The sequence below is a fragment of the Sorex araneus genome, chromosome 1 (genome assembly GCF_027595985.1).
Source record: "Sorex araneus isolate mSorAra2 chromosome 1, mSorAra2.pri, whole genome shotgun sequence".
In the NCBI taxonomy this organism is placed as follows: domain Eukaryota; kingdom Metazoa; phylum Chordata; class Mammalia; order Eulipotyphla; family Soricidae; genus Sorex; species Sorex araneus.
The window spans coordinates 439,667,059-439,688,892 of record NC_073302.1 but is presented as its reverse complement, the minus strand read 5'-3'; the positions used below and the strand labels follow the sequence as shown (position 1 = coordinate 439,688,892).

Below are 21,834 nucleotides of genomic sequence, written 5' to 3'. Positions count from 1 at the left end.
CAAAAGAAGAGACTAATTCCCAACATTGCAGTATAGTATTCCATGTAAGAAAATAGGCTCCCAAGAAAAAGCAACTAGATTCATGGGTGGTCCAGAGTAAGCTACTCTGGCACCAAAACTATTTTAGGTTAAAGGTCCTTGAGTTTCTGGATTCTCCTATCAACCTGAAACCAGAATCTCTCTAAATAACTTGGTCATTTAATAACCACACTCTCACCTGAGAACTCTATTATCGCTGAGACCATGGATTTACACCCCATCAAATAGTTGTCATCACAAGCAGGCTGTTGCACCCAATTTTTCTCCCTCAGCCTCATTTATCCTTCCATGTCATTTGTTTTCCCACTGGTGTCCTGTCTATACCCATTTATTCTTAGAAACTATGTCTCACCAAAAGAGCCAATATCTCTCTCCTATTTAACAGTTGGAAATTCTGGGCTATATATAAGCCCTCAACTCTAATTGCTCTTTTCCAAACCCTCATGTGCACATCTGTTGCTCTGAGATGAATTCTGTCTTTTTCTCTTACTAACCTTTCTTGTCAGTTTGCTTTATAGGTCCCCATTAATTGACTGAAGAGGGCAGAATTTTTGCTGATATTCATAGTCATAGACCATGCTGTTTATATCCCCATAATCTTCCACAGTTTTAAGAATGTAACCCAGTTAGGGGCTAGCTCAGTAAATCTCAGAGCAAGCAAGAATCAAATTTAAACCAAAAAAGGTCAGACATTGTATCATAAATTTAAAACCCCAATCACAAGTCTCAGGAGTGATACTCCTGGTACTCTTGTTCATAGAACACTCACAGAGTGTCATGATTCTGGGACTTTTGCCTGAAACCTGACTTGACGTGGAGAAGGTGGATGGTAGAGTGTCTTTCTTGCACCCCTGAGTACTACCTGAGTAATGTCTGAGTACCAACCACAACATGGTAGAGATGGTAGAAAATTTTAATGATAGAGGATCTGCCTTTCACCCCTCAGTATACTGCCTAAGTACTGCCTGAGTACTACCCACAGCATAGTCTCACACCACAAAAAATGATCTCCAATACCACAACAAGAGTGACCCCCAGCACATTGAAGTCAAGTATGAAGTCCCACTTTCATGGTCTATATTCTTACTGAAAATCAACATCAAGTAAGCATTTGACCTTCCATTTCACAGGAGGTTTCTGTCCTCCCTGAGCTCACCTTAGGACACCTATGTTACCATTTGACAGTTGTCCCACTCCAGTCATATTCCCCACAAAAACTCTCACCACAACAATTGATAGATATGTAGATAGAGAGAGATGATATAGAAAGAGAGAGAGATGAGTAATTTGTTTTCTGTTTCTTTCAGTCCAATCTATTCTTAAACCATTAGGGTCTTTGAATCATCCAAGACTCTATTAAATGTCTTAGAATCATCTTAGATCACATACATTGATTCTCAAAGTTGCTGAAATATTTACATTTTACTTTTTTATTTAAAATTCCCCGAAAAGTAGATGCATTTGTACACTGATTTGAAGGTGGCTTATAAGACATAGGCTCATGAATGAATTGGAGGCTACATTTTTGAGAGCAAGGTTTACTCTCAATTTCTATGCTCATCTCATTGTAGGTCAAAAATGGTTTCTGAACCATCCAGGCTATTTGGAGCACAGATCCAGTCCTTTGCTTCCTAGGGGAGAAGAAGATCAGTGCTCTATGCCCAATATCAACCCAGAAAGTCTATTGTTGATTTCCTAAGATAATTTCACCGGTATGTGATTCGTTGTCACCTGAGATGTACTATTGATGTAACAGGAAAACAAGATGAGAAACACTTATCTAGCCTAAAACCTTCAATAATACCTAGCTAGTTCAGGTGGTAGAGCATGAGAGCATAAAACCTTCAAAGATGGGTGATCTAGACACTTTCTAGTATTCTATCATGTGACCTCATTTAATCTCAAATAATTTGATCTCACACTGCATGATCCTGAAACTCCATTTTACCTTGCTCACCTTGTCCTCCCTGAGCTTAACAGTAAAATAATGTTCACTGTTTAGTCCTCGGAGGGAGTGGGCTTCAGTTTCTCTCCCTGCCCCGAGCAGAACTCCCGCGGCCGAAGACCTCTGGAGCCTAGCCATAGCCATGCTCAAGGCCCTCTCCACATGTTCAGACGAGTCTCCCACATGAAAGAACCAGCAGAGGAACCCAGGTGTGTGGGAACCGGTGCTGAGACCTCCAAGCCTACTCGGATCAGGACTGGGCTTCACCCAGCTTCCCCATTTTACAGTACCTAGGTGGTCACATATAGGGACTGCCCCCAGCGCTGTGTAATCCCACCAATGGCCAACATCCAGAGACTATAAAATCAAGCTCCTGAAAGTGCGTGGCCATGCAATATCTTGTAGACTAGTTCTCCCTCTTAGAGAACCTGGCAAGCTACCAACAGTTTCCTGTCCACATGGGAGAGCCTCTCAAGCTCCCCATGGCATATTCATATGCCAAAACCAGTAACAATGATGGGTCTCATTCCCCTGACCCTGAAAGAGCCTCCAATGTGGCACCATTAGAAAGGATGAGTGAAGAGAGTCTTCTAAAATCTCAGGGTTAGTATGAATGGAGATGTTACTGAGACCGCTTGAGAAATTCAACTATAAATGGGATGATGATCATGATCATGATCATGATGTTGTTCAATCCTAGCTCCCTGGTTAGATGTCATCATCAACACCTGACTCAGGAATTGTTTGTTTCCTACCAGTGCCTCAATCAATCCCTCTATAGGATCAACGTCAAAAGAATAAAAACACACTAGCAAAGATTGTCTTAGCATTAGCTGTCTTCCCTATATTCTAAGAAATAAGCCAACAGAGGTAACTAGACTCAGCATCATGAGCCTGGCAAGAAATGTAGAACTACAGGAATTGTTAAAGAAGAACAAAGAATAGGAAGTCCAAGAACACCCCAAGTTAAGCCCCAAACTTCCTTTTAGCCATGACTATAGAACTCTGCCCCTTTTTTCTCAACGCTGCGGGAAAGGGACTACATGTCACTCACGCACTGTCTCACACACATTCCTTCTGTCCTTTACCCATGGCATTGCTGTTCATCAGAAACACGCCAAAGGAGGATCCACTTGCATCTTCTAGGCACAAGAAGAATGTCTGCACACCGTACAGGTTAGTTCTATCCTGAAGAAAGATAATATAAAAATACATGTGTAAAATCATCTAGTCTAAACCTTATAGTCTTAATATCAGCCAGAAAACTAATATGTGGCTAGAAAGCAGATACCTGAACTCTAACAGGTTTCTGTTAGGCCTAACAGGTCTTCTAATAGTTGTCTTTCAAACTCAAGAATGACTTGAGAGTTTTGGAATAACTATTTTTGTCACATGCTACCTCTCAACCCAAATAGAATCCCTGGGTATGGAGAGAGACATGGATACTTTGCTCAATTTCACCCTGTTTTTCCAATGTGCAGTCACATTTGAAAATCACTGTTCTCAAATGAAATGTTTCAAAATTTGCTATGCAGGCAACTGGCATTGTAGATAAATTGGTAGATGAAAGAGGGAATGGAAATTCCGGGCTATACACTTTGGGGAATCAAAGATCCAAGGTTCCTCTGTTCATTGATCCATCTATAGTTCTGCATAATCAGATAAGTTGTTGACAGACCTGTCAGTGATATTGCTGAGCCAAGAAATTAACCCTGATTTGGATTTAGCAGTAAAACCAAACAGACATGCAAAAAAAAAAAAAAAGAAAAGAAAAGAAAAACTTAGGAGAGAAAAAAAAAACACCGAAATTCTATTTCTTCTGGTTCTTGCACTGCTCTAAATTTTCTTCACACAAAGAATGATTAAAATAGAGCTTTGTAGGGGCTGGAGCAAGAGTACAGCAGGTGGCGCATTTGCCTTGCATGTGGCTGACCCAGATTTGATCTCTGAGCACCAATAAGAGTAATTCCTGAGTACAGAGCCAGGAGTAACCTTGAGCATTGTCAACTGTGACCAAAAAAGCCAGTAAAACAGTGGAACTTTGTGGATAGTTTATCCTATTTTACTAAAAGCCCTGTTAAGTTGGTAAATTATGTAGACCAACTCCCTTGTTATGGAGATCATAACATATTGAAAACAGCACAATTTAAATTAAGTGTAATTTAATATCTTATGTTGCTAAAGTATTAGTACTTTTAGTAACTATGAGTAATGCGTAGTAACTCTGAGACTCACTACTTGAGAAAGTATGATGCAAGTAAGCTACTATTTAAAGAGCAGGGAGCAGGTGCTGGGTCAGATAGTAAGCAGGTAAGGTGTTTGTGCTACATGCGACTAACCTGGGTCTGACTTCAGCACTAGATATGGCCCCCCAAGAGTAATTCCTGAGTTCTGGGTGTGGCCTCCAAACCAAAATAAATGAAGAACATGTACTATGTGGCAGATAGTTTTCTTGAGGCTCTATACATATAAATTCATTTAACTTTATCATAACCCTTAGGATTAACACATTGACCCATTTTATAAATGGAGAGAGACAGAAATACCAGAATCCAGACCCAAGTGAGCTCCACCTAGAATCTAAACCTTAACCATGCTACTGTTATCTAGGAATGACTCATAGATGAGACTGAGCTTTTCTGTGGAGAGAGATGGATCCCAAAAGCCTACCCTATTGGGGACTCTGTCTCTGGAAAACAGAGTCCAGGTCTTCCAATTCATATCATGCCTGTACTGCTGGTGCACGTGTTCCCCCAGGCCATACACATTGGCACTGGGCAGTCGCATAGAGATCTGCAGGAACTGGTCAGCAAATATGAGCGGCCCGATGCTGGAGTCCAACCTAGACACAGGTGCAAAACACAGGGTCATGACGGCAAGTAGAGTAGAGAGAACACAGTTGCTCAGAGAAGAGCTCTTAAATTTTAGTGATTTCATGCCTTCTATGTAACCTCCCCACTGGGTTCCTGTCACAGTTTTCCATGGATGCAAGAACTCAGGATTTCTCAAGAGTGAGTACTGTATTGTAGATTTCTTAGGTTTATCCCTAGCCATCTTACTATAGGACCAGATCACTCTTCCTGATATAGAAGTTATTCCACAAATAGTTATGGCTGGACAAATGATTAAAAAGACGGAAGATACACATGCTGAGTGAAATGAGTCAGAAGGAGGGAGAAACATAGGCTGATAGCACTCATTTCTGTGATATAAAAAAAAGTATTAGACCAATATCCAAGGACAATAGTAACAAGGACTAGGAGGACTGGTCCACAGTTGGAAGCTGGTAATAAGGCAGGGCTGAGGGGGGAGGCAGTGAGGCTAGAGAAGGGAACACTATGACGATGTTGGTTGGAAATGACTACTCTGGTTAAGAATTGAGTGCTAAAGGTATGTATGTGTTTGTGTGTGTATATATATATATACATATATATATGAGATAATCTATCAATATTTATATTGAAAACCATCATGCCCAGAAAAAAAAGAAAGAGAGAAAGAGAGAGAGAAAGGTCGTAGGGGCATAATGAGAGAGAAACTGGGGACACTGGTTGTAGGAATTTTACACTGGGGAAGGAACAGGTGTTGGAACATTGTACGACTGAAACCCAACCATGAACAACTTTGGAACTGTACTCACAGTGATTCTATTTTTTTTTAAGTAGAGAATACAAAAGGGAAAATAAAGAGGAAAAATGAACAAACAAGGAGGAAAGATGAAGGAGGGAAGAAACAAAATAGTGTACACTTAGAGCTGTCCTCTGGCCACCAGCCACGGCAGGTCACCTTCAGAAAGATTGCTGAAATGCACCCCTTCTAGGCTCGTCTCCCTTCCCCAGAAGTGTCCCTTTGCTGAGCCTCGGAATGGTTTTTAATACTTACAGAACACGTCCATTGCTCTTTCTGATCACTTGGATGCCAAAAGAGTTCTGGGAGACTTTCACATCATAGAGCAAGTTAGAAGCGGCGTTTCCTTGGAAGGGCTTCACATTTTCATGAGGCACTTCAAATCTTTTCTTGTGTGCATCTGTCAACTGCCCAGAGAGAGAAGGCAAAGAGAGCCAAAATGAAAACTCGCTGTCTCCAAAATGGGAACATCTCCTGGGCTTCCCAATCTTTCTGCCTATAGTACCAGAACTTGGGCACGAATCCAGTGAACACAATGTCTGAACAACATGTGCCTTTTGTATCGCCCATTCCAATCCTTACTTCTATGGAGACAATTAGTCTTGAGGTGGATTCTGTTGAGAGCTGTGATCTCTAGAATTTCGCATCTCACCAGTTTCCTCTACACTGTATTCAGGGAGTTATCACGCTAAGGAACGCTTGGCTCTATCAGCCAGGTGTGACATAATAATCATCACCATCAAAGAAAACCCCTGGATTAGCAAAACTTAATTTTCTCATGGTCACTTCACTCTTCAGATTTGTAACAAATGCCTCTAAAATTTGAGACATTAAACCCCCTAGAACCTTGAAGTGGAAGCGGCGAGAGGTCTGATTTTCTGCTGTAAGGAGAACGTTCCTGATGCTGTTTCCATAGGCAGATGGAACTGGCAAGCTTCGAAACTGTGCAGTGAAGCCTAAAGGGAGAGAGAGAGAGAGAGAGAGGGTTTTCAGAGCTGACTACACCAACTTATAAGACAGTAGCCCAGGAAACTTCGACTTTTATTTAAAGAGATTGGCAAGATGGCTTTATTCTCTAAAAGAAAAGAGAGGCAGATATAGACATTATTCATACCTTGACATAGGTTCAGAATCAAATTCCAGGCAATTGACCTGCAAAATATGACTAAAAACCTCTCCAAATGCCTAACACCTATTGTACCCACTGAATAACGTCTCTGGCTATTATCCCTGCCCGTTTATCTTCAGGCAACCTCACAGCTGCTCCATTGCCCTTGTTACATGATAAACCAGGTCATAGTTGAGATTGTCCAAAATAACTCCATTAGGACAAGAGGCCCAGGAGGGTAAGAAGCTTCTCCCTTGATGTTAATGGGCTCCCCAGAGGTGTCGCCTTCCACTATTCCCCAGAACGTTCATCATTATTCCGTTCTATACCTGGGGGCTAGGGAGGGGTCAGAATGAGCTGTTCACTCCCCAGATGCTGACACTGACTAGCTAACATTCATCAGATGTTTCCAAACTGACAATAATTTTCATGTCATTAAAGCTGCACTTTAGAGGATGGAGGTTAAGGTGCATGCTTTGCTTAGAGCCAAGCCTGTTCCATCCCTGACACTGCATGGTGCCTCGAGCACTGTCAGTTATAGCTCTGGTGGGCCTCCACAACCCACGAGGATGGCCTGGTGATCCCTGGCATCACAGCGTCCAAGCAGCACCACATCCTCAGACCCTCACATTGAAAAATTGGCCTGGCTGGGCCAAAATCATCAGGAATACACCCCTCCCCCACCCACCCCCGAACAATACTTGGGAATAGATTCTAATTCTAATTTCAATGCTAATTTGAATGAGGTACCTAAATGCACGACAATTGAAAGTAAAATCAGTGGAGACTGAAACATAGATAAACCCTTTCTCCCAAGTAATTTGGGAATAGCAGTCAGGTTAAGCACAAAAAGGTCTTAAGAAACTGTTCTTTTTTAAAAAATTATTAAGTCATAGTCAAGTTGCAAAGTTATTCATGATTGGGTTTCAAGCAATCAAGAACCCAGTTTTGGGCAGCACCGGCCCCGCCTGTCGCCAAGATGTGACCCCGGGGGCCGCACATGTGCGGCCTCTCCACAGCTGCACGAGCATGACTCCAAAGGCCAGCTAAACTACTTTTGGTACGGGCAGCTCCTTGCAGAATGTCTCCAGACTGAGAACTAAGCCGCGGCCCCATGCCTGCCCAGGAGGGGAAAGGTATTTCTCTCTCTCTCGCCTCTTCCTTGCCGGGGGTGAAGGACGTGGCGACTGCCATATTATGACGACCACAGATGGGGTTTACAAGCTTTCAATGATCCAATATCTGGAAGAAATCTCCCTGGACTTAGTTACTAAAGTGCAGAAATCCAAAACCGCTACTGCGACCGTGCGACCTCATATGGCTTCACAACAGGTCTGACTCTAGTGGGTAACTCCTAACAATAATAGTGAGGTTTTTGTTGAAATATTGAATGTAACCAAAGTAAAGAGAAAGTAAAGTTAAATTTGTCAGTTACGTGGCAGGGGGGGGCGGTTGGGGGGGCGGGATGGGAGGTGTACTGGTTTTTTTTTTTTTTGGTGGTGGAATATGGGCACTGGTGAAGAGATGGTTGTTTCAGCATTGTATAACTGAGACTTAAGCCTGAAGCATTGTTATTTTCCACATGGTGATTCAATAAAATAAAATTTGTATAAAAAAAAGAACCCATTCTTCTTAAGTTGGCAAGTCCCAATGACTCTAAACTAATAGTATGTCATAAAAAAGAAACAATGTAATAAATAGATAAAATCACATTTTATTAGAGTTGTAAAATCATTTCAGAATCAACTTTCTCTCTGTAAGTTAGAAGCATGGTAACCAAAAATGTCATGATGTTTGCCCAGGGTTACAAAGGTAATTAAGTCCAAATTGGGCAATAGATCACATCTCTGAATTCCCTAGAAGGTGATTTTTCTTGCTGTCAAAAAGATCATAGTTTCCATGGCTTCGAGGCTGGCCTCACGTTCCGGGGAAAGGTCAACTCAGAGAAGCGATCACCAACTACATTGTAGTCGAAGGCCATGTGGGGGAAGGGAGTTGCGGGCTGAATGAGGGCTAGAGACTGAGCACAGCGGCCACTCAACACCTTTATTGCAAACCACAACAGCTAATTAGAGAGAGAAAACAGAAGGGAATGCCTTGCCACAGTGGCAGGGTGGGGTGGGGGGGAGATGGGATTGGGGAGGGTGGGAGGGACACTGGGTTTACGGGTGGTGGAGAATGGGCACTGGTGAAGGGATGGGTTCCAAACTTTGTATGATGGAAGTATAAGCACAAAAGTGTATAAATCTGTAACTGTACCCTCACGGTGATTCTCTAATTAAAAATAAATAAATTTAAAAAAAAAAAGAATAAATGAAATATTAATAACTAAAAAAAAGAAAAAAAAAAAGATCATAGTTCTTATTGTCATGGGCAGGCACCTGGCTGTGCCAAACCTTCCCTCTGCAGTGCAGGGACCATCCTCTGAGTATCTGGTCTCCTGTTCCTGCCAATGCAGCTTACCTGCATTTGTGTCTTTCACGGGACCCTCCATTTGATAGCCATGATTCTTAGAATAGTAGCACCAAGGAATTTTGATGTCCCCTCCAGGGACCCAGCAACAACCACGCTGTATACAGATGGCCTGAAATGAGAGACTAGTTAAGAAACTGCATGGATTGGTTGATGCCATTTATAAATTAAACTTTTCATTTATAAATACCATAGGACATTTGCCTTGCATGTGGCCGACCTGAGTTCGATTCCTCCATGCCTCTCAGAGAGCCCGGCAAGCCACCAAGAGTATCCCGCCTGCACACCAGAGCCTGGCCAGCTACACGTGGTGTATTCAATATGCCAAAAACAATAACAATAATGGGTCTCATTTCCCTGATCCTGAAAGAGCCTCCGATATGGCAGAGTTGGGAAGGATGAGAGGAGAGGCTGTTAAAATCTCAGGGCTGGGACAAATGGAGACTTTACTGGCGCCCACTCAAGCAAATCAGTGAACATTGGGATGACAGTGCTACAGTGCTACTTAATAGCACAGTATCACCATTACCCTCATTTTACACATAAGGGAACTGATACTTGGAGAAATTATGCTTTATCACTCAAGGCAGAGTTTGTACTCATAACTGATGGTTTTTAAACCAACATCCTTCCTTGTTACTATTATTTTTAATAGGGATTGTAACCAATATCTGTCAGCACAATAAAATTGAGAAATTAATTTAATCTTCCAAAATTAAATAGTTATAGCACCAGTAATCCTAAATTACAAGTGGAGTTTCATTTATAATGGTTGGGGGTATAAAAAAATTAAGTTTATTCATATACCTTGAAATCAAATCAATTCTCTACATGGACTTTGAAATGAAGATGTATATGTGATATACATGATGTATATTGGCATATACATGAGGATATATCTATGTATATTTATCTGTCTATGTTATATGTTGATATTTACAGATATATACTTTTATATACCTATAATCTCAGCTACTACCAAGGCAGAGAGTAATTGTTATTTGAAACTGTAAAATACTTTAGTTCTTAAAGACTAGGTCTTCACCTTACACCCCATTTAAGACAAAATCAAAGAGAGACTGAAATGAATACTGGCCCTTTCTCACAAGTAATCTGGGAACAGTAATCAGGTTAAGTTCAAAAAGGTATGAAGATCCAGCTTCTCATGATTGTGAGCAAGTCTAGTAATTCTAAACTCTACAGAACATAGTTTAGCAACTACAGAGTGTAGTGAAAAGAACTTGACCTTGCTCATTAGGTTACAGGAAAACCTTATCCTTTCTTGCTCTCCTTTCACTTGCTCTCTTGCAGCCCTCACCCTACAGATGGGGGTTGTATCAAGGAGGAGCCCACCGGGCACAGGAAGTGAAGGGCCCTCTGACCAAGAGCCCATGAGGAATTGAGTCCTTCAGTCCAACAACCCTTGAGTAACTGAGTGACATCAACGCAGGGATAGAAAAGGAGCCTCCGAAGGGGTCCCAGGAGACTCCTTGACTGCAGTGGTCAACAGCTCTTAACCAAAAGCACCAGCTCGATCAAGACTGGGTATCCAACCACAGAGACTGGGAGAGATATGTTCAGCCTTTCTACTTGGGGATACTTGGGGATCACTTGTTACAATAGCCCAGAAAGACACTTTGTTCACAGAGGAAAAACCTGAGATCTACAGATATAAAGTTCCACACACGTGAGGTGAATGTCAACGATTCCTTAGCTAGTAAGGGGGCAGAGCCAAAGCAGAGTCCTCAAAACCTGCATTTCCCTTTTCGTGGTTGAGTTCTGCTGAGCACATTTTCAGTGGGATAAGTTTTGACAAAAAAAAAAAAACCTGAGAAATTTTCATGACTATTTGAACGATCAGAATTCATCAAAGGCTAAATTTTTGCACCAATAACTATAAGGAAGAGAGAGCAATCATGTATTTTTGCAATTACATCATCATGAAACCAGCTTTCATGACGCATTCAACATTCATCAGTAGTTACTAATTTTTCCTCTCAAAATTCACTCAGTTAAGACTCCGGTGTTTTATTACTAAGAAAGGGAAATGTGTTGATAAAGATGTTAAAGAAAATGATTTTTGCTTACTTCCCAGAGACAAATTGTTTCCCTATGGAAAAAAAAATCAAAGAGTGACTGAACAGCTTGATAAAGGGCTTATTGTTATTGACTCACGTCAAAACACCAGTCTCCATCATGGAACTCCGCAGTAGGAAGAAGTGAGAAGTGAGGCAGAGTTTCAGGCATATAAAATTGAAGTGGGTGTTGAAACCAAGGAAAATAGTTGTAGCAAGAAGATATCAAAATGATACATTAAGGTACATGAACATAATTAGACCCAAGACACAAAATTTCTCTTTAAGTTGAACAAGAATTACAACTTAAGTGAAACTGGCAAAATAATATAGAATGTGGCATGACCTCCAATGCAGTATTGAGGTGAACACAGCAGAAAAAATCTGTAGTGTGTGAAATAAGGAAGGAAAACATGTAAATTCCACTAGTAGAGATATGCCAGTAATGTGCAAGAATATAAAGACCTCAAATATCAAAACACTTGGGAATCACAAGATAGAAGAGATTAGTGTTAAAGAGAAAATGACAGTCTGGAAAGATAAATAGTGGAATATGCAATTAAGGACATATATATATAATATATATAACTATATATTTATTAGCACTGTAGCACTAGTGTTATAGTGTAGCACTATTTTAGCACTGTAGTCCCGTTGTTCATTGATTTGATCAAGCACGCACCAGTACTGTCTCCATTGTGAGACTTGTTTCCCTAGTAGAGATATGCCAACTAGATAATGTGCAAGAATATAAATAAAGACCTCAAAAATATCAAAAAAATTCGGAATCACAAGATAGAAGAGATTAGTGTTAAAGAGAAAATGACAGTCTGGAAAGATAAATAGGATTTTGACCAGTGGAATGTGGAATGAAGGATATATATATATATATATATATAATATATATATATAACAGATTTCCCCTTGGAGACCCTGCCCCACCTGGAGAAGCACTCCCCGCATCTCGCGCCCGCGGTTGGGGGTCCGCTCAGAACCCCCCAGCACCACCTGGCAGGTCTCAGCCATTCGCCCACCACGCCTGACCCCCTCCCTCCCCTGTCCGGCAGGTAAATTGGCATTTCCCCTCGGAACCCCCCAGCCCCGCCTGAAAGATCTCAGCCATTAGGGGCGTGTCCTCTCGTTAGGGGGAGTGGCCGCAAAAGCAGGCGTGGCCTCTTTCCGGAGCAGACCTATCAGAAGAAACCCTCCAAGCTCAAAGACAGTGGTGGGATATAGTGAAAAAACTTAATGAAATGAATGCCTCACCAAGAATACTCTACCCGGCTAAACTCTCAGTTAAACTTGAAGGAACCATACACTATTTCACGGACAAGAAACAGCTCAGGAACCTCATAGACTCAAGACCAAATTTAAAAGAAGGACTCAAAGGGCTACTATAAGACAAGGAAGAAACCTACAAGAACAACAAACCCTACAGAAAAATGACACAAAATCCCATGATAATAATTTCTCTTAATGTTAACAGTCTAAATGCACCAAACAAGAGGCACAGAGTGGCAAAATGGATTAGGAAACTAAACCCAACATTCTGCTGCCTACAAGGAACACATCTGAATAGTCAGAACAAACACAGACTCAAAATCAAAGGATGAAAAACAATCCTGCAAGCAAACAGCCCCCTCAAAAAGAAAAAAAATGGGGGTGGCCATACTAGTATCCGACAACATAGATTTCAGGCTGAAAAAGATCAGAAGGGACAGGAAAGGTCATTTTCTATTCATCAAGGGTTATAGTACAACAGGAAGAAATCACACTCCTAAATGTATACACATGTAATGAACGATCAGCTAAATACTTAAAAGAACTCCTAACAGAATTTAAGGAGGACATAACTAGCAGCACGATAGTAGTTGGAGATTTCAACACTGCCTAATCACCTCTGGATAGATCGAAAAGAACAACACTCAGCAAGGAAACGATGGCCCTGAAGGAAGAAATGGAGGAGACAGGGCTAATAGATCTATACAGGGCTATACACCCCCCCAAAAAAGAATACACATTCTTTTCCAGCGCACATGGAACGTTTTCCAAAATAGATCACGTTCTGGGCCACAAATTATACCTTAATAGAATCGGGAAGATAGAAATTGTATCAACTATCTTTTCAGACCATGATGCACTGAAGATTGAAGTTAATCACGCACAGACATGGAGAACCAAATCAAACACTTGGAAATTAAACAACTCACTATTGAACAATGAGTGGGTCATGAAGGAAATCAAGGAAGAAATCAAGAGATACCTCGAAACAAATGAGAATGAAGACACAATCTACTAGAACCTATGGGACGCAGCTAAAGCTGTATTAAGGGGAAAATTTATAGCTCTGCAAGCCTTCCTCAGAAAGAAAGAAAGAAAGAAAGGGCCTATATAGATAGCTTGACTTCGCAGCTCAAGATCTTAGAAGAGGACCAGCAAAAGGAACCCAAACCAGATCGAAGGAAAGAAATAATAAAACTTAGAGAAGAAATTAACGATATGGAAACCGAAAAGACAATCTGAAAGATCAATGAAACAAAGAGCTGGTTCTTCGAGAAAATAAGCAAGATTGATAAACTGCTAGCAAGACTCACAAAGAAAGAAAGAGAGAAAACCCTAATAAACCGAATCAAAAATGAAAAGGGGGACATCACAACAGAAACCAAGGAGATTCAAAGGGTCATCAGAGACTACTTTGAAAGTCTGTATGCCAAGAAAAAAGAGAACTTAAAAGAAATGGACGAATTCCTTGACTCCTACAATCTCCAAAGACTGAGCCAAGAAGACGTGAAATACCTCAATAGGCCCATAAATATCAAGGAAACTGAAACTGTAATCAAAAGTCTCTCCAAACACAAAAGCCCAGGTCCAGATGGATTCACTGGCGAATTGTTCCAAACATTTAAAGAAGACTTGTTGCCAGTTCTCCTCAAGCTTTTCCAGGAAATTGAAAAGACAGGAACCCTTCCGAACAGTTTCTACGAGGCACATATCTCCCTAGTAACAAAAGCAAACAAAGACACCACTAACAAAGAAAAGTACAGACCAATATCCTTGATGAAAACCGATGCGAAGATCCTCAACAAAATAGTAGCAAATAGAACCCAACAACTCATCAAAAAGATCATACACCATGACCAAGTGAGATTCATCCTGGGTATGCAAGGATGGTTTAACATTCGGAAATCAATCAACATAATCCATCACATCAACAAAAGTAAAGATAAAAACCATATGATCATATCAATAGATGCATAGAAAGCATTTGACAAGATCCAACACCCATTCATGATAAAAACTCTCACCAAAATGGGTTTTGGAGGAACTTTCCTCAAGATAGTCAAAGCCATCTACCACAAACATATGGCAAGCATTATCATCAATGGAGAAAAACTAAGGGCTTTTCCTCTAAGATCAGGCACAAGACAAGGGTGCCCACTCTCACCACTTCTCTTTAATATAGTACTGGAAGTATTAGCAATAGCCATCAGGCAAGAAAAAGATATTAAGGGGATTCAGATTGGAAAGGAAGAAATCAAGCTCTCACTATTTGCAGACGATATGATACTATACCTAGAGAAACTTAAAAGCTCTAGTAAGAAACTCTTAGAAACAATTGACCTGTACAGTAAAGTTGCAGGCTATAAAATCAATACCCAAAAATCCATGGCCTTCCTATATGCAAACAATGAGACAGAGGAAAGAGACATGAATAAAGCAATCCCGTTCACAATCGTGCCCCAGAAAATCAAATACCTTAGAATCAGCTTAACTAAAGAAGTAAAGGACCTCTACAAAGAAAACTATAAAACGCTACTCCATGAAATAAAAGAGGACATGAGGAAATGGAAACATATCCCCTGCTCATGGATAGGGAGAATAAACATTGTCAAAATGGCAATACTCCCAAAAGCATTATACAAATTTAACACGATCCCTATAGGGACACTCATGGCATTCCTGAAAGAAACGGATCAAGCAATCCTGAAATTTATATGAAACAATAAAGGCCAACGGATAGCTAAAACAATTCTTGGGGAAAAGATGATGGGAGGCATCACCCTCCCCAACCTTAAACTCTACTACAAAGTGGTAACAATTAAAGCAGCATGGTACTGGAACAAAGTCAGAGCTGCAGACCAATGGAACAGGGTGGAATATCCCCACAAATAACCTCAAATGTACGATCATCTAATCTTTGATAAAGAAGCAAGAGATGTGAAGTGGAGCAAGGAAAGCCTCTTTAACAAATGGTGCTGGCACAACTGGACAACCACATGCAAAAAAATGGGCTTAGAACTCGACCTGACACCATGCACAAAAGTCAGATCAAAATGGATTAAAGACCTCAACATCAGACCACAAACCATAAGGTACATTGAAGACAAGGTCGGCAAAACCCTCCACGATATTGAAGATAAAGGTATCTTCAAAGATGACACGGAACTAAGCAATCTAGTAAAAACAGAGATCAACAAATGGGACTACATTAAACTAAAAAGCTTCTGCACCGCAAAAGATACAGTGACCTGAATACAAAGAATATCTACAGCATGGGAAAGGAAATTTACACAATACCCATCAGATAAGGGGTTGATATCAATGGTATATGAATCATTGGTTGAACTCTACAAGAAGAAAACATCCAAACCCATCAAAAAATAGGGCGAAGAAATGAACAGAAACTTTTCCAAGGAAGAGATACGAATGGCCAAAAGGCACATGAAAAAGTGCTCTACATCACTAATCATCAGAGAGATGCAGATCAAAACAACCATGAGATACCACCTCACATGACAGAGACTAGCACACATCCAAAAGAACAAAAGTAACTACTGTTGGAGAGGATATGGGGAGAAAGGGACCCTTCTACACTGCTGGTGGGGATGCCGACTAGTTCAGCCCTTTTGGAAAACAATATGGATGATTCTCAAAAAACTAGAGGTTGAGCTCCCATTTGACCCAGCAATACCATTGCTGGGAATATATCCCAGAAATGCCAAAAAGTATAGTCGAAATGACATCTGCATTTATATGTTCATCGCAGCACAGTTTACAATAGCCAGAATCTGGAAAAAACCCGAGTGCCCTAGAACAGATGACTGGTTGAAGAAACTCTGGTACATCTATACAATGGAATACTATGCAGCTGTTAGAAAAAATGAGTTCATGACGTTTGCATATAAGTGGATCAGCATGGAAAGTATCATGCTAAGTGAAATGAGTCAGAAAGAGAGAGACAGACATAGAAAGATTGCACTCATCTGTGAAATATAGAATAATAGACTATAAGACTAACACTCAAGAATAGTAGAAATAAGTACCAGGAGGTTGTCCCCATGTCTTGGGGCTTGTCTCTCATTCTGGCAACTCAGAGAAGGGAACACCAAGTAAAATGTGGTCGGAGGTCATGTGGGGGAAGGGTGATGTGGGCCGAATATAGACTAGAGACTGAACACAATGGCCACTCAACACCTTTATTGCAAACCACAATACCACATCAGAGAGAGAGAACAAGAGGGAATATCCTGCCATAATGGCAGTGTGGGGTGGGGGGAGACGGGACTGGGGAGGGTGGGAGGGATGTTGGGTTTACTGGTGGTGGATAATGGGCACTGGTGAAGGGATGGGTTATCAAACTTTGTGTGGGGGAAACATGAGCACAAAAATGTATAAATCTGTAACTGTACGCTCATGTTGATTCACTAATTAAAAATAAACTATTAAAATATATATATAACAATATATATATTAGCACTGTAGCACTAGTGTTATAGTGTAGCACTATTTTAACACTGTAGTCCCGTTGTTCACTGATTTGCTCAAGCACGCACCAGTAATGTCTCCATTATGAGATTTGTTTCACTAGTTTTGGCATATCAAATACGCCATGGATAGCTTGCCAGGCTCTGCCATGCAGGCGGGATACTCTCGGTAGCTTGTCGGGCTCTCCGAGAGGGGTGGAGGAATCAAACACGGGTCGGTCCTGTGCAAGGCAAATGCCCTACCCGCTGTGCTGTCACTCCTTAGAGGAGGAAATGAGGTGTATATGTCACCTAATGAATCCAAAATACAACTCTTGAAACTTTGTCCTTATTTAAAATTACCTTGACCCACTGTGCATGGATTTTTTAATTTAGATCCTAGATAATGCGTGCAACTGTGAAAGAAGAGGGACAGACAGACAGTAATTAACAGGCAGTTTCAGAGGCAGAATGGCTAGTACCCGAGTAGTGATGACAGAAAAGATACCCAGCTTTAGTATAAATCTGACTTTTGTTTGAGACATGCTTATACAGGCAACTTAGGGTTTAAATAAAATTCAGATTTATGGGTTAACTGTGCCTTTTTGATTTTTTGTTTGTTTTTTTGGTTTTGTTTTGTTTTGTTTTGTTTACAAAGCCTACGGACACAAGGATTTTCCAACTCTTCCTTTTATACTATCATGCAAGTATGGATGATACCTCTGTGGGTGTCTGGTCAAGGATGCAGCTGATCCGATCTTCTCTTTTTATTGCTGCACATTCAGTAACATCAGGAACTGTAAGAAGTCAGTGTAAAATAATTATTAGACAGATTCAATATCAAGCATTCAATATCCCCATAGTTCTCAACACCTTTGACTGTATGCACTCCGCAAATGATGAGTTTCCTTCACTCTGAGGTTCTGAAATGTTTACATTCACTCTATAAGGACTCCATTTGCTTCTATTGTAGGTATGCCTGTATCATTTTCTACAAACAAGACCCTTCCCTACATGACAGTGCCTACAAATCAAGCATTTGACTCCACCATTAGCTTAGGAACTCTCCCAGGAAAAAATCAATTATGTCTAATCCAGGAACCAATAAACTATGATCTGAGGATCAAATCAAGACATCGCCTAATTTTTTTTTACTTTTAAAATTTATTTTTAAATATAGTGTCCTTAGGCCTAAGCCACATGAGGTATTTTGCGGGTATTTTGTGGTGGGGGGGAGTTTGGGGCCACACTTGGTGACCCTCAGGGCTTACTCCTGGCTCTGTGCTCAGAGGATCATATGCAGTAATAGCCATTGAGCCAGAGTCTGCCTTATGCAAGACAAGCACCTTAACCCCTGTACTCTCTTCAGCCCAGGTTTTATTTTTTAATGAATTGTCTATAGCTGTTCTTTCACTAAGAAGGGAGAACTAAGTGGTTAGGACAGAGACTCACAAAAGGTAAGACATTAGTTATCTGGTTCTTTACCAAAACATCTGGAGGTGTTGCTCTGTCCTTCTCTACCCCCTGCTCTGGTCCTTCTCTATCCCCAGCTGCTGATTTATACATGCAGAGGAGGATGCTGCCTTGAATTTACTCGCTAATCCTAAGAGCCTGAATTCTGCTTACTCTGTCATTAAGAAATACATTTTTTTTTACAAACTAATGAACTTTCATGTTTGCATTTCAGTCATACAGTGATCTTTTACATCCTTCCACAGGTGCCCATTCTCCTCCAACAATGTTCCCATTATCCCTCCCACCACCCCCACCCCAACCCCCACCACTCCACCCTGCCTCTGAGGCAGGGCATTCCCTTTTGTTCTCTCTTCTTTGGGGTATTATAGCTCATTGAGCAGTACTTTTGAGGGAGAACATTCTGATGGAAATGGTCTTCTGTGACAAGAACTGTAGAGAGAGACCAATATCATAGACATTGGCAGCTAGATTTCACCAAAGCACTTCAATTGGATTTGAGAAGCGATCAAGTAGAAAATACAAGTTGGTTGTGTACTACCATCAGGAAGAAGATTTCTTTAAGGTGTTCTGCAATAAGCTAATGGAAGCATTCAGACAAAATAATGAGGGTTTGAACTGGTTTTCTTTTCAATAGGCTTTCTAAGTGGTGATTGAAAAAGTTCATATGGGGACTAGCTTCTGCCTAAAATGAAAGTTCCATCATCAGGATTATAAGATGTTCAGTTTGAATCATTTTTAAGTCAATCTAATTTCTCACAAATATAAACATTGCATGATCGGGGGTTGAGGAGACAAGGAGGGAGGACATGCCAGGCACATATTGCTCCTGGAAAGTACTAGTTCATCTGGTTCCTATATGAATCTTAGTTAAGTCATGAATAACTCATTTTAGAGCAAAACAGTTCAACAAACTTTTTCAATTTAAATAATTTATTCATTCCTTCAGGACAGTAGGAACTTGCTCTTTAAATACTAGAAAGATGAGTTTGTGTTGACATCAATTCAACTAATGAATCCCCCAAATCCTCTCCCCACACTGCCACCACACACACACACACACACACACACACACACACACACACTACACATTTTCCCCCTGGAGGTCATCCAAGTCAGCTTAGGAAAACAATGCTGTCATTGCTACTTTGTTTTCATTTTATATAAAGTTTATTAAAAGCAAATACTAGAGAGGCATCTAAATCTAACAATATAAAATGCATACATTTCCAGTGATGTTTGGGCCTAGAATTCCAAGCCAACCATTAGTAGCATATCAATAACATCTTGGAATTTATTCAACAACTATTAGAGTATGGTTATGTGCTGGTTGTCTGGCAGACACTTGGGGAACATCAATGAACAAATAAATATATTCTTAGCAGATGAATGTATCAGAAATATGGCACAAACATACACTGGAACATGGTAAAGAGGGGAATTCTGAATACTATGTATCCTAGAATGCTTATTATTACTCTGTTATTGTTATGGAGTCAGGACCCTTAGGCTCCAGCAACCATCCATCTGCTGAGCCCCCAGGACTGCAGAGCCCCCAAACACCGCTGGGATCAGTCCCCAGCACAGAGCTGAAAGTAGCCCATGAGCATTGCTGGTGTGACTTCCATATCAAAAACAAAATAAAGTGAAAATTAAAGAAAATAACAAAGGAATTCTGCAGCATGTACAATGTAAAGGAAGGAAATGAGAACATTGTACTAAGAAGATAAGCCAGTCTCTGACAGACAATTTCATCCTCCTCACTGTCTGGTTCTGAATACCAAGTGGTCGAATTCACTACATGTATTATATTAAACTCAAGGTTTACTGAATGATAGATTTAATTAATGTAAAGGTAAATGACATATATGAATAGCTCTGAGCAGTGGTCTGCTGGCAAACTGACTCTTTAAAAAAATTAAAATAGGAAAAAAAGGAAAAGCTTTAATTTGTGAAATATACATATGAAATATGCCTGAAATGCCTTAATTTGTTATTTGATATTCAATTGCTTTCAATATTCTTCTTTCAAGGGTCAGAGATGTCACTCAGCATATTTCAGTCTCTGGTTTGATTCTTTGTACACACACAAATGACACAACACACACACAATAAAACAACAACATTGTTCATTGTTAGTCAACAGAATTAAAATTTTTCATTGAAAATCAACAAATGACCTCAAGAATTGCTGTGAAATCATGCACCAGGCTAAGTGGGAAGAGAGTCAGGACTTAGACTAACAACAGTGAATGCCTCTTGTAGAGGCACTGCTCACCAACACACATGTACATCTATGCACTCTATGTACATCTATGGACAATACACACATGTACATCTATGCACTCTTGCCAACATGAAAGCATCACTTCCTTGCCATGGATGAAGTGTTTGCTCTGATAAGAGTGACCACAGAAGTGAAAAGACTTGGGTTCTTTTTTACCTGTTGGTTGAGATACAGAACCATTCCTGACTAAAACCACAGTTACAGGAATTATGACGATAAGCACTGCGAGCAGAGTACAAGTGAGTGCAACCTCAACGGTAGTGCATTTTCTCAACGGAATTCTTGCCATCTGTTAAAAAAGAAAGAGGGAAAACAATTTTAGATTTGAGTTTTATTATATAACTAGCAAGTTTCCTAAGGGAAAGCTCAAATGGATAATGAAGAGGAAACAAATTATATAACCACACACACCCCCAAACCACACATTATCTAGACTAAAAGTTAACACTTAACTTGTCTCATCTGGTCTTTATGTTTCTTCTTTCCTTAATGCACCTTTGCAGCATATTAGAATCATGTTCCTTCACAAACTGTATGTCCTCTGGAAACCTCCCCAATAATCTATGTCTATAGTTATAATGCTGTCAGTCCGTCTTCTCCTACTACATTTTAAGAGGACAGTGAAAGACAGTCTCTTACTACCTGAGTTGCATTCTAAGTTGGGTAGTCCTAAAGTTAAATTTCTCTGTTCAGTACACAGCTGAATGAGGCATGGGCCAAAAGTACTGGGCCCTTATTCCACAGGGAGCTGCTTGCCTTGAAAACCCAAAACATTTTCCATAAATCTAGCAATGTCAATCATTATTTTCTCCATACTTTGTAATGTGGAAAATGTTGAGAAGTCTGAAATGTAAAACGGAGACTCTCAAAAGTACTCTACATGAATATTTTTTGGTTAGGGAATAAGACTGAGTTAAAGGCATTGCCTAAGACCCTTTGTGTCAATAGGCACCAAAGTCTAATTGTGAGCTGAGATATTTTTCTCTGAAACCCCAAGCACAGTGTCTGCTTCTCTGTCTTCATACTTGCAGATTTATTTCATTTCATCCATCTTTATAGGAAGG

The 21,834-nt window shown here is 40.4% G+C and overlaps 1 protein-coding gene across 1 annotated transcript in view; it reads right to left on the bottom strand.

Annotated features, from left to right (window-relative positions):
* The window catches only part of LOC101544608 (maltase-glucoamylase), a 244,248-nt gene that overhangs the window by 185,681 nt on the left and 36,733 nt on the right, over positions 1-21,834 (bottom strand). Inside the window, exons 3-9 of the mRNA XM_055129619.1 lie at positions 20,927-21,059; positions 17,731-17,807; positions 9,183-9,303; positions 6,458-6,567; positions 5,867-6,018; positions 4,655-4,826; positions 3,073-3,172 (exon numbers count right to left, since the gene is read on the bottom strand). Of these exons, the coding sequence (XP_054985594.1) occupies positions 3,073-3,172; positions 4,655-4,826; positions 5,867-6,018; positions 6,458-6,567; positions 9,183-9,303; positions 17,731-17,807; positions 20,927-21,059 (865 nt within the window). The remainder of the gene's footprint in view (positions 1-3,072; positions 3,173-4,654; positions 4,827-5,866; positions 6,019-6,457; positions 6,568-9,182; positions 9,304-17,730; positions 17,808-20,926; positions 21,060-21,834) is intronic.